The 11,915-nt window shown below is 34.6% G+C and overlaps 3 protein-coding genes across 4 annotated transcripts; 1 reads left to right on the top strand and 2 right to left on the bottom strand.

Moving 5' to 3' along the window:
• Positions 1–616: 616 nt before the first annotated feature.
• On the top strand, positions 617–2,845 carry LOC145127245 (COBRA-like protein 10). The gene is made up of 2 exons (XM_079062467.1): positions 617–1,314; positions 1,404–2,845. The coding sequence occupies exons 1-2, from the start codon at positions 774–776 to the stop codon at positions 2,843–2,845; spliced, it is 1,983 nt and encodes a 660-aa protein (XP_078918593.1). The 5' UTR covers positions 617–773.
• Positions 2,846–4,383: 1,538 nt separating this feature from the next.
• Positions 4,384–9,610, bottom strand: LOC145124501 (rab GTPase-activating protein 22-like). Of its 2 annotated transcripts, XM_079059864.1 has the most exons (13): positions 9,108–9,609; positions 8,585–8,680; positions 8,227–8,330; positions 7,863–8,035; positions 7,720–7,776; positions 6,846–6,968; positions 6,673–6,761; positions 6,485–6,590; positions 6,309–6,406; positions 5,918–6,205; positions 5,721–5,803; positions 4,819–5,280; positions 4,384–4,730 (listed from the first exon to the last, which is right to left on the bottom strand). In XM_079059864.1, exons 1-12 carry the CDS (start codon positions 9,207–9,209, stop codon positions 5,229–5,231), a joined length of 1,371 nt encoding a protein of 456 aa, XP_078915990.1. In that variant the 5' UTR covers positions 9,210–9,609; the 3' UTR covers positions 4,384–4,730; positions 4,819–5,228. The 2 variants fall into 2 exon arrangements, with proteins under 2 accessions (XP_078915990.1, XP_078915989.1); XM_079059863.1 differs by having other exon boundaries at positions 6,309–6,590; positions 9,108–9,610.
• A 445-nt stretch (positions 9,611–10,055) lies between these two features.
• LOC145127244 (uncharacterized) lies at positions 10,056–11,694 on the bottom strand. The gene is made up of 3 exons (XM_079062466.1): positions 10,843–11,694; positions 10,520–10,761; positions 10,056–10,476 (listed from the first exon to the last, which is right to left on the bottom strand). The coding sequence occupies exons 1-3, from the start codon at positions 11,692–11,694 to the stop codon at positions 10,056–10,058; spliced, it is 1,515 nt and encodes a 504-aa protein (XP_078918592.1).
• Positions 11,695–11,915: the final 221 nt, after the last annotated feature.

Below are 11,915 nucleotides of genomic sequence, written 5' to 3'. Positions count from 1 at the left end.
AACCAAAACATTTGTTGTCGCCTCTTTTTTATAGAACCAAAAAATACATATTTTTTTTTCTCTCACTATCTCTCTAAGCCGAATATTATCACTCTTTTTAAACATATCACATTTTCTCAATATATTTAATAAATAGTTTTTTTTCTATTTTTCTATTTTAGAATTTTTGTAAAAATTGTATTTATGTACAACTTAAAAAAATAACACTTTTAGAAAATATAAACACTAAACTAAATAAATAGATGTTAGAAAATATGCTATCGGAAAATAGTATTTGTTCGAATGCTCGTTCGTCAGAAAATAGTGTTGCCGGAGCACCCAAATCATTGTTCACTAACTTTATTATTAGTGTATTATATATCTTATAAAAATAAGTTTGAAAATTAATGATAATAAGAATAATAATAAAGGATTAAATTGTATTAAGAAATATTTGGGACCAAACTTAAGAAAACAAAACTTTAAGACTAAAACTGCATAAACGACCTAAAATAAAGGACAAAATTTGTAAATACAGCAAAACCATTATCAAATTATCATGACACTGTTTTACATCTCTTTCCTAATTAAGCGCTAAAACTGGGGAAGAGAATGCAAGCTGAACAGGTCTCACTCCCCCAACCTTATTTCCTTTCTAATTATATCATCACTCCAACAATTCTCCTCCGCCGTACGCCGGTGATCGGATCTCCACCATTTCACCACTCAAAACTTACCACCACCTCTAATCTCCAGTCTTCAACCCACACTGAAACGAGGAACAAATCAAGGACATGAGAATGTCATGGAAATCATGGCTTCTCCTATTGCTTTTCCATATATGTAACGCTCAAGATGATGGAGAAACTCCGATCACCTTACCAAAGGAGGTCGACGCCTGTAATGGGATCTTCTTACAATACAGCTTCGATTCGCGACAGAAAGAATACCCACGTCTCAAGAACGCCACCGCACAGCCATGGGCTTTCAAGTCTCAGTTAACCGTCGTCAACACCGGCGCCACCGAGTTGAAAACATGGCAGGCGTTTATCGGTTTCCAGCACGACGAGATCTTAGTGTCGGTTGACGGAGCGACGATTCTCAACGGTGACAGTTTTCCGATGAAGGTGGGGAAGAATGGAACTCACCTGACTGGATACCCACAGGCGGATTTGAGAACCGCCATTGATACCGCCGGAGATTTGACTCAGATGGCGGCGAAGGTTAAGATCAAGGGGACGATGTTTGGGGTGAAACTCGGCGGCAATGTCATGCCTTCAAACATTAAACTCGAAAACGAAGGCTTTAAATGCCCTAAAGCAACAACCAAAGCCAGTACGTGATTATCTCTGACTCACTGTATCTTTCACCGGAGTAAATGATATGCATTTTCTGTTACTAATGTTGCTCTGTTAATGAAACAGGACAATCGATGCACGTATGTTGCACAAAAGATCCCAAATTTAAACCGAAGAAGAAGCTCTTGAAATTTTTCCCACGTCGAAAAGCTGATCTTTCGTTCACATATGATATTATACAGTCGTTTAAGGGTAATTACATAGCTCAGGTCACCATCGACAACCACCACCCTCTAGGACGCCTCGATCATTGGAACTTGACCTTCGAATGGATGCGAAATGAGTTTATTTACGACATGCGAGGTGCTTTCACTCGGAAGAAAGATCCTTCTGAATGCCTTTACAGCGCTGCCGGAGGATACTATCAAGATATGGATTTCTCAAAGGTCATGAACTGTCAGAAAAAACCAACCATCTCCGACCTTCCGTCCACCATGAAAGACGACGACAACGTCGGAAAGTTACCTTTTTGTTGCCGGGGTGGACAGATTCTATCGAAAATTATGAACGCAACTAAAGCGAAATCGGTTTTTCAGATGAATGTGTTCAAACTTCCTCCTGATTTAAACCGAACTGCAATAAATCCACCTCAAAATTGGAACATCAAAGGCGTGGTGAACCCGCATTACAAGTGTAGTCAACCGATCCGGGTCGACCCGACGGAGACACCAGACCCGAGTGGCGTCGAAGCCACGATCTCCGCCATAGCTAGTTATCAAATCACCTGCAACATAACAAAACCTAAACCGAAAATGGCGAAGTGTTGTGTATCATTTTCGGCGTATTACGCTGATTCAGTGGTTCCATGCAACACGTGTGCGTGTGGTTGTGAAGACGAAGACACCAGAAAATGCGACAAGGATGCGAGAGCGCTGCCGCTTCCGGCGGAGGCGCTACTAGTTCCGTTTGCTAATCGGACGATTAAAGCAAAAGCTTGGGCGAAAATCAAACACATAGATTTACCAAAAAAGCTGCCGTGCCCGGATAATTGTCCGATGAGCGTGAACTGGCATCTCGATAGTGATTACAAAACCGGGTGGTCGGCGAGGATAACGATGTTCAATTGGCAACGCCGGCCGTTTGAGGACTGGTTTCTCGCCGTTCAGTTGAAGAAAGCGTTTGTTGGGTACGAGAATGTTTACTCGTTCAATGGAACGAAACTGGGAAAGGTGAACAAGATGATTTTCATGAAGGGGTTTCCGGGTTTGAATTACTTGATCGGGTTGACGAACGGGTCAAAACCAGGGGAACCACCGGTGCCGGGAAAGCAACAATCGGTGATATCTTTTTTGAAAAAAAACACGCCGGGAATTCGTGTTGCAGGTGGAGATGGATTTCCGACGAAGGTAATCTTTAACGGGGAAGAATGTGCGTTGCCTAGAAGATTGCCCAGACGTTCCGTCGGAAGTCGTCAATCTCCGGTAGGATTGTTGCCGGCGGTGATTATTGCCTTTTCTACATTCATTTTGATTCATTTTTTTCTTCCATCAACGGCGCCATTTTTGTGACGATTTGACTTTCATTGTACTTTATCGAAAGTTTGCGCCAAAAATGTCGATATTGTAGTTCTGAATATAGTGCACTTTGTTTGAAAGCTAAACAAAAGTATTAGTAAGATGAATGATAGAAGAAGTCGTTAATCGATTAAATGCAAATAATAACGTTTTGAATCAGATTTTATTGTGTGCAATATTATTTTTTTATGTAAACTAAAATAAATTTCATTTTGTAAAAACAAGTCCCATATAACATCCAAGTTTTCAACACTACAAACAATTTATCAAAGGAGTATGCCAAGGCATATGACCCAAACGAAAGCAAGAACAACGAAATATTTTCATTATTAAATTATAGATGCATATGAAATGGTTACAAAACCCTTTATATAGAAGGATCTAAATTTGGCAGGTATATCAAATTTTGGAAAGCTGAAATTGATATTAATTCCTCGATCATGCCTTCAATATGCTCTTGCTCATATCATCACAATCAATGTAATAGACACGATATCATCACGACATTTAACTATTTCAAACATTACAAAAGTCTTCTAATTATCCATACTAAAATGTTGTTTGTTTTGGAAGTGGTTAAATGTCTTTTGTCTTTTTCCATGTTTGCGGAAGAAGACGTGCATTTGAGAAACGTTTACCCGCCAGAAGGGAAAAATGCTCAAAAAGTACTTTTGTAGAAAAACAAACGAGACCTAAGTTCTTTGAATCACCTTCTTATAATATCTGTTGGGCGAAGATAATCTCACTAAAGGTGCGATGTTTCATATGGAAAGCGTCACTGGGTAGAATTCCAGTGGCGGATGCTTTGGCTATAAGAGGAATTAACCTTCCTAACACTATTTACCCACTGTGCAATATGGAGATAGAATCATCTGATCACCTTCTCATTATCTGTAAGTACTCTAAAGCTATGCAAGAAATGATTTTCAATTGGTGTGGTATTCCACAAGAGTTTTTCTGGGGTTAGAGACTTCATCAATTTTGCAGCAACGTGGGGGAATTGTCCTAGAAAAAAGTTGAATTTAAGTATGGTGTTCTACTGTTTTATTTGGATCATTTGGATGGTTAGAAACGACAAAGTTTTCAAGAAAACTGGTGTGCCCACAACATTATCTCCTTATCCTATGTGTGGTGTAAATACATAAGCAATTAGGTTGATTGGAGTTTTTCGCCTTTTATTCATCTATCCTAATTATCTCATTGTCATTGTTTTTTCATTTCTTCTATTGTATTGTACTTTTGCCTCGCCTAGCTTCTTGCTAGCGTGTGCTTTTTAATGATATTTTTCATTTCCAAAAAAAGTTCTTTGAATTTCCAAAATATCATTATAAGACCGCTGTTGACGTGAGTACATCTCAAAATGGTGTATTAGCCTAAAGTCTAATGAAAACCTAAGGGCTAGACATTCCAAAACAATATAAAAGGAGAACATAATACAAAATATATATTGTCCAAGGCTCAAAGCCCTTGCTTTTTTTTTTTCTCAAAACATCATCAAAAGCTTCAAAATCAAAATTGAGGAAAAAACATCCTAAAGTAAAAATATTAAATATATTGTTATAAACCAACAAATTCTAAAGTTCATCAAAAGTCAAACAATGTATATGAAAATCAATTTACGAGTCATCTCAAACTTACAAGCCAACCTCCCTCGCTCTTACAGACTCCCAAGGTAATCCCAAGGGAAAATATGTTTATGGAGTAGATACTTGAAAACTAGTACGAATTACTAGGTACAAGTGAATCATCACACAAATACCATATAAAATCGAAGACCCAACTCTCATGTGAAAAGCTTCCTAAAATGTTTACAAACATTCATAACATTCACAATTTTAGATATCCAAGTAATTCCCAAGTGTCCAACCGTCACCAAATCCTGCCCAATGTATGAATTCAGATTATTATTTTATATTTTTTTGGATATTAAAAATGATGAAAATTAATACCATATAAACTTTCTAAACCTTTTTTTAAAAATTTTAGCCTCCAAAATGTGTTTGCCAGAAACACATCGCCATATCACAAAAATAACCCCATCTCAAATGAATCATTCCCTCTATATTAACAAGTTTTTTATATTTCCTCAATATACATTCGTTACGATTGACTTAATAGTATAAAATAGTTTAAACAAACACAGGCACCTTTGCATTTCACGAGATTGTTGTTACATATATATATATATATATATATATATATATATATATATATATATATATATATATATATATATATATATATATATATTCAAAAATGACTTATTATTTGTCTTGTAAAAAGAATCACACACAGTCAAATGAAATGACCATCATATCAATTCACAACAAATTGCCTCCAACACCAACATTGCGAAAACTATCCTCAAAACTCAAACTTAAGAGGCGTTTGAAACAAGCCATGGAATCTGAAAGCTATGGCGTTTTTGCCTGAAACAGCCAACACATAACAATTAATTAACTGAAAAGTATAACTTTTGACTTGAGGAACCTGATAAAAAGACTTAGGGATTGTTTCTTTTTTTCTTTCCACTAGGTTAAGTGGCTAAATAGGAAATGATGTATATCTGGATAAAGTGTTGTATGCATAACATATGGTTTGTTTCTTTCTTGTCTGAATGAGACTAAATGACCATTTTACCCTTACATTTCAAAAAACAAATTTCACAATATTCACCAATTTTAACGAGAGAGTTGGGATGGTTAGCGTCTTAATACATTAAGCCAGATGTTTCTATTTTTAGTTAATGCAGAAAGAATGACTTAATATAGAAAACAATGAAAATTAGCTTTCACCATTAACTCCAAACTTTTACAAACTTTCTCAAATATATTTTAAAACATCATTCATTCACAGTCTCCAAAAATACCTTTTGAGATACTTCTTGTGAATCTTCATGGCCCCTGTGCAAGTTTTCTTGGCATCCATATTCCCAGAAATGTCATTTAATATCTGCACAAACAAAACCAAAAAAATTCAAGAAAACCTCATCACGTAAAATAAAAGACATTTTTTGTTTTTTTTAATTTTGGGTTTAAGTTCTCTAAATAAAGTCAAAGGGTTGACCTTTACAACATCATCTAGTCCTCTAGCTTCAGTCAACAACTTGTCACTCCTGTCCTTAAGGACACTTGCTACAAGAAAAACAGAAATCGGGAGAGGTGAAACGGATCCGGGTTCGGGTTCGGATCCGGGTTTGACCCGGGCCCGGTTTCTCCTATTTGCTCTTTCATACTTCCCATATTGGCGAATGGCTTTTCTTTTCAATCTAAGAGTATCTGATTTACTGTTTGTTTCATCTCCTCCCTCATACAATGAGAAAAGCTCTGGATTGTATTCCAAAGCCCACATCATCTGTTGGGGTTCAAAATACAAAATCATACAAACTTCAAGGTCAAAATCATAAATAAATTAAAAAAAAAAAAAAATTATGATTTTATGGTATAACTTTTATCACCTCCCATAAGTACAATGAATCTCCAAAAGAAAGTTCTCTTCTGAACAGCACCATAAGCATCCGGAATGCAAATAGGTATCCACCTCCACCTAGGTGTTCTGTAATTGTACATTTAAAAATGAGAAAAGAATTCACAACATATTTGTAATTTAAATCAAAAATATTTGAAACTTTACCTAAGTGTCTATGAAGTTTAGGATCAACAACTTGAGTAACATTAGCCAAGCTATCAAGTTGTGTCTCTACCCCAACTGAATTTCCTGTGCACCTGAAATTCCCTCTCTTCAAGGGTATAAAAAATTATTAATCATCAAGAAATTATAAATAAATAAAATTGGGCGAAAATATATATATATACACTTACTAATCTTCGCATTAAACGTTCAAAGCACCAAAAAGCATCTGCTTCATCTTCAAGAAGCATAATCATGGGGGAGCAAAGATCACTCATTCCTGATTTGTGTATTGGGGTTAAAATTGGAATCTTGAAAGATAATAAATATAAATGTTTGATGATATAAATATATAATCAAATACCTTGACCATAACCGACATCTTTATCAAACCAAGCATAGACTGCAAGAATATCCCAAAGTTTTGCCAAATTTTCTTGTTTTTCATAAAACATTAGTGTTCTGTCTGTGCGAACCACATCAAGACCTGATAAATTTGTAATTCAAAAGAAGACAAGTTATATAATACTTTTTTTTTTTTAAAAACAAAAAAAAAAAAGGTAAACTGAGACCTATTATAGATTGAACTGAATTTGATGCAATTTTTTTGGCTACCAAGGTGTTGTATCTTTTTGACTTAATGAACTTAATGAGGACTGGATAATAATCTGCTAAAGTTTCTTTTTGGGTTAAAAAAAATTGACAATTGACCATTTTTCCAACAGTTATCAGAAAAAAAAAACCACCCATTTTGCAAAGTGGATTTTGCAATTTTCGAAATTGCTTTAGTAAGGGCCCCACCACATTAAAAGAAACTTAAAAAGGTGAAAAAAGATGTGATTTTCTTTGCGAAATGACAGCATCATCTCGCAAAATATTATGTCATTTTGCAAAACGGTTGGTTATTTTGTGATAAATGTTTAAAAAAAATGGTCATTTTCATAAAAACATCCTCCCGATTTGGCCATTTTTGTGATTAACCATTCTTCTTTGACTTAAAGTGAAAGAAAAGAATGACCTAATAGAGAAAGTCAGGGAAATGAGGCTTTACCCATTAATTCCTAACTTCTTTTTATCCAAATAACACTTTATCTAGACAACACTTAATGGGGAAAAAAGGAAGAGGGACTAAGACATGGTATAAAATAATATGCAAACAGATAAATAAATAAATAAATAAACAAATATATAGTTACATGATTCATAGGAAGCATGTGATTATATTTCTATATATCAACCTATTTGATGTAGAGCCAGCTTCCACTGAATTATTTCCTTGTCATGCTCCCGAGCAACTGCAGATACACAAGTCAGTGCATTTTATTGATAAGAAACTCAAACGAGCATTAATAAATTTATGGCTCAAGAAATTTAAAATTACCAGTTTCTTCAGATTGCAATGTTGGAGGCTTTTCAGGATTTGTTCCTAAATCCACATTAGGATCTTGAATTAGATCCCCATTTGCTGTGATCACACGTGCTGTGATGAATTTCCCACTTCCAACAGTGGGAAACATTCGGCTACATGATTCTTTCAACTCAGCATATTGCTCCCTGAAGACATAAAGAAAATATAAAATTGAAAGTAAACCAAAAGTTACCTATTTACCCTTATCATGATCTTATTCATGGCATTTGATTGGGTCAAAAAGCATACATTTTTTTCCCTTTATTGAGCAGTATTTTGGATATTTGACACATAAGTTCATTGGTAGATATATTATAAGAAGAAAAGATAATATTACCTTCGTCTTTGTCGTATTTGTTCTCGTTCTTCAAATGTGCTTTTATGATCATAACAACCGAGAAGAATTTCCCACACTTCTCCTCTAATTGATGGATGAATCCCCTTATTTTCATCAATGTACATGAACAAAAGGTCAATGAAAAACAAATAAACAAGACAAAACAATGTATAACAAGTCGTATTGTGTTTTGTTTTTCATTGTGATTTGCGTGCATTGGACTAAGACTATGTCAGAGGACAAAAGAAACAACTTTTTGGACTCACTCTTGACCTTTGTTCATTGCAAAAGACTTAAATACCCTCCTCATCATCATCGTATCCCTAAACAAATTTGAGGTGAGATGTAGAGAACTTACTCCATGATAGATTCGACTAAGGCACTTGCCTATATCAAGACAACCTTCATCTGTAAATGAAGCCCGCCACCTTTTTTCACTAAGTGTCTTTCCGGCCTTAATAAGTTGATAAAAAAATTGAGAAGCTTTAGTAACAATTTCAAGAAACCGATCATGATGATGACAATTGAAATATACAAGTAAGAAATAATATGTAGATTAACTAAATCTATCAACATCAAAGAAAGTCACATCCCAAAAGTAATTACAAGTGCTAATTTCTCCTGCTAGATTAACTAATTCATCAAAAAACACCAGAATCAATCAAACAGCTGGCGTAGGATTATTGAAGATCGAATAATACTGCCTAAAAACAACAAAAGTTTCAGAAAAAAAAAAAAAAAAAAAGCTAGAACATAATGAATTAAACAGAGCAGAAAGCAAGAATTTCACCAATATAAGATCGTTCGATAGGGCAATTACCCAACTGGGTTAATTGGCTAACAAAATTGATCCGATCCTTAAAATGAAGAAAGGGTTTTACCTTGATTCTAAAATTGGTTTTGGGACCATCGGAAAATCCAGCTCGAACCTCGTAGAATGAATCAGTTGGTAGACCTGGGTCTTTTCGTAAAATGTTCATCATCTATTGCAAACTTTTTTTCTTCAAAACCAGATCTAATAATGGGGGGTTTTGATTTTTGATAATCTTGATATCAAATCAATTGATTGAAGGGCAACAGCAACAGCAACACCCACCCCGTCCACAACCACCTCAAGAAACAAAAACCCAAATGAGATCTTGACACACAAGAATTAAGGGCGATGGCGCCAAAGTTGTTTCGGTTGGGTGGTGGTGAGGAAGGGGTGGCGTAAGGGAGGAGGTGGTGGTGTGGTGGTCGTTGGTGGTTGGAGGTTGGTTAGCGCTCCTACCTGTCTATACAAGTTGTATACTTGTATAGAAAGGAGAAGAGGCCGCGGTCAATGTATTGACCTTCTTCATCGTTCCCTCCAGGCCACCATCGATTCAGTCGTTTTAATGTTTTCCCGTCAAAATCATATAGTTGAAAATTTTAGTGCGTTGGTGAAAAAAATCATGTGATGTTACTCTCTTTATTAAATTTGAGAAAACATTTATTTATTAAATAACATTCTTATTTTAAAGATTTTGCCTGTTTAGTTAAAAAAATTCTATTTATATCCATATTTTCTTTTAATAATTCATGTAACAGTAAATTTTCAATATAAAAGTTAGAAGTTAATGCCCAACAGAGTACAAGCCCCGCACACAACATGGAGGTGACCTGACACCAGGGCTGGTCCCGAGAATTCAAATGCCCAGGACAAACCGGAAAAAAAAGACCCTTAGGCCTTAAAGTGTAACGAATTAAAATTACATAAACTAATATTTTTTTTAAAACGACGATAAACTTTATAGCAATAAACATAACAAAATCATAGTATTTTAATGAATAATTACATATCGTAACAGTTAATCGACGATCCGTGAAGCTCTCCTAGCGTTATTGATAGCAAATTGGTTGAGCAACTCTTCGTAGTCTATACTCTCTAAGATTTCGTTATCGATAGATATCATCGTCAAACCACTAAGTCTTTCTTGGGACATTGTGGAGTGTAAGTAAGACTTCAATAACTTCAACTTAGAAAAACTCATTTCTGCAGATGTCACCGTTACTGAAATAGTCAACAATATTCTATATGCAATGCTTGCATTTGGGAAATAATCAAGTTCTTTCAAAAGCTTCAAAACATCTATAGGGTTGCTAAATTCATTGGTTTCCAATGTCTCAAATAATTTCAACTTTGTATAAAGTTCATCGGCATCAATATCCGATCTTTCTTCAAACCTGAGTGCTTTTTCAAGACGACTTAAGATCTTTATCTTCAATTCCCTTCAAATTATGTGGAAATAAAAAACCAAATATTTTGTCATACTCTTTGAATTGTTCAAATCTTGTCTCAAGAGAAGAAATAGTTTGATCAACAATGTATAAGAAATAATTAACTCTGAAATTCTCTTCAGGTGTAAATAAAACTTCTTCTCTACTTGAACTCTCACCAAACCTTTTTTTCCTTTCAATCAAACGCTTTTGTGGAAATATTGGATCAATACCCATTTCGATAGCAATGTCCTTAGCTTCATCAATCGCTTTTAAAAAACCAGTTTCTCTATAATCCTTGAAGTAACCAATCAATTTGTTTATTTATGTAATAACATTATCAAGATGCATATCCTTTGACTGTAACTTTTTACTCACAATATTCACATGGTTTAGCACTTCATGCCAGATAACAGTTGATACCAAAAATTCAAAGTCACCAAGTTCTTTTTCTGCTAGTGAAGTTGCTTCACTTGCAATTGCAGCATCATTATCTTTTTCTCTAACTTGAAGTAAGGCTTCTCGTACGTCAACAAGTTGCATTTTAATAGCCTTTACACTCTCAACTCGGCTTTCCCAACAAGTTTGACACAATGACTTAAGACTCCAAGCTTTTACATTATCTTTTAGGATTTCCCACCTCTTAGTAGAATTTGCAAAGATAGTATAAATGCGTTGGATGAATCCAAAAAAGTTCTTTCCTTTAACACACTTGTTAGCCATATCACATAATGTTAGATTAAGAGAATGGCAACCACAAGGAGTGTAAAATGCTCTAGGATTTATATCTAAAAATCTCTTTTGCACTCCTTGGTGTTTTCCTTTCATGTTTGCTCCATTATCATATCCTTGACCACGCACATTATCAATTTCAAGACCAAAAGACTTTAACTCCTCAAGTGTAATATCAAATAGTCCTTTTCCGGAGGTATCATCAACATTCAAAAAACCAAAAAAGGACTCCTCGACAGTAACAGAATTATATGATAACTTTAAATACCTCACTATTATAGTCATCTGTTCTTGGCGACTTGAATCGGGAGTACAATCAAGTATGATTGAGTAGTATTTTGCTTCCTTTATCGTCTTGATAAGTTCTTTTTTAATTTCTTGAGCTATCAAAAGTATTAGTTCGTTTTGGATCGTGTGCCCAAGATAATGCACATAAAGCTCGTCATTTGTGATCCGCCGCACATGCTCTTTGATAATTGCGTGAAACTCTTCCAACATTTCAATGACACCCGAAAAATTTCCATTACTTGTTAAATATATTTAACAAAAAAGAAGTGGAATCAATTATAATAATTAACAAAAAGGTATTTGTTGGAAATGGAAAATATATATATATATATATATATATATATATATATATATATATATATATATATATATATATATATATATATATATATATACAATCTATAGTTACCTTTTTTATACAACTTTTCATT

This window comes from Lactuca virosa, chromosome 7 (assembly GCF_052849685.1).
Source record: "Lactuca virosa cultivar CGN04683 chromosome 7, Lactuca_virosa_CGN04683_v6, whole genome shotgun sequence".
NCBI lineage: Eukaryota > Viridiplantae > Streptophyta > Magnoliopsida > Asterales > Asteraceae > Lactuca > Lactuca virosa.
This window is presented reverse-complemented; position numbering and strand designations above follow the sequence as displayed.

Excerpts from the sequence above, each read along its gene's own strand:
- LOC145127245 (XM_079062467.1), top strand. The coding sequence starts at position 774 with ATGAGAATGTCATGGAAATCATGGCTTCTCCTATTGCTTTTCCATATA. Across the intron at positions 1,315-1,403 it reads TAAAGCAACAACCAAAGCCA|GACAATCGATGCACGTATGT; the intron begins GTACGTGATTAT and ends TTAATGAAACAG.
- LOC145124501 (XM_079059863.1), bottom strand. The coding sequence starts at position 9,209 with ATGATGAACATTTTACGAAAAGACCCAGGTCTACCAACTGATTCATTC. Across the intron at positions 8,681-9,107 it reads AAACCAATTTTAGAATCAAG|GCCGGAAAGACACTTAGTGA; the intron begins GTAAAACCCTTT and ends CAACTTATTAAG. Across the intron at positions 6,591-6,672 it reads AACGTTTAATGCGAAGATTA|AGAGGGAATTTCAGGTGCAC; the intron begins GTAAGTGTATAT and ends ATACCCTTGAAG.
- LOC145127244 (XM_079062466.1), bottom strand. The coding sequence starts at position 11,694 with ATGTTGGAAGAGTTTCACGCAATTATCAAAGAGCATGTGCGGCGGATC. Across the intron at positions 10,762-10,842 it reads TGCTAAACCATGTGAATATT|GATTATAGAGAAACTGGTTT; the intron begins GTGAGTAAAAAG and ends GGTTACTTCAAG. Across the intron at positions 10,477-10,519 it reads AGATTTGAACAATTCAAAGA|GGAATTGAAGATAAAGATCT; the intron begins GTATGACAAAAT and ends CATAATTTGAAG.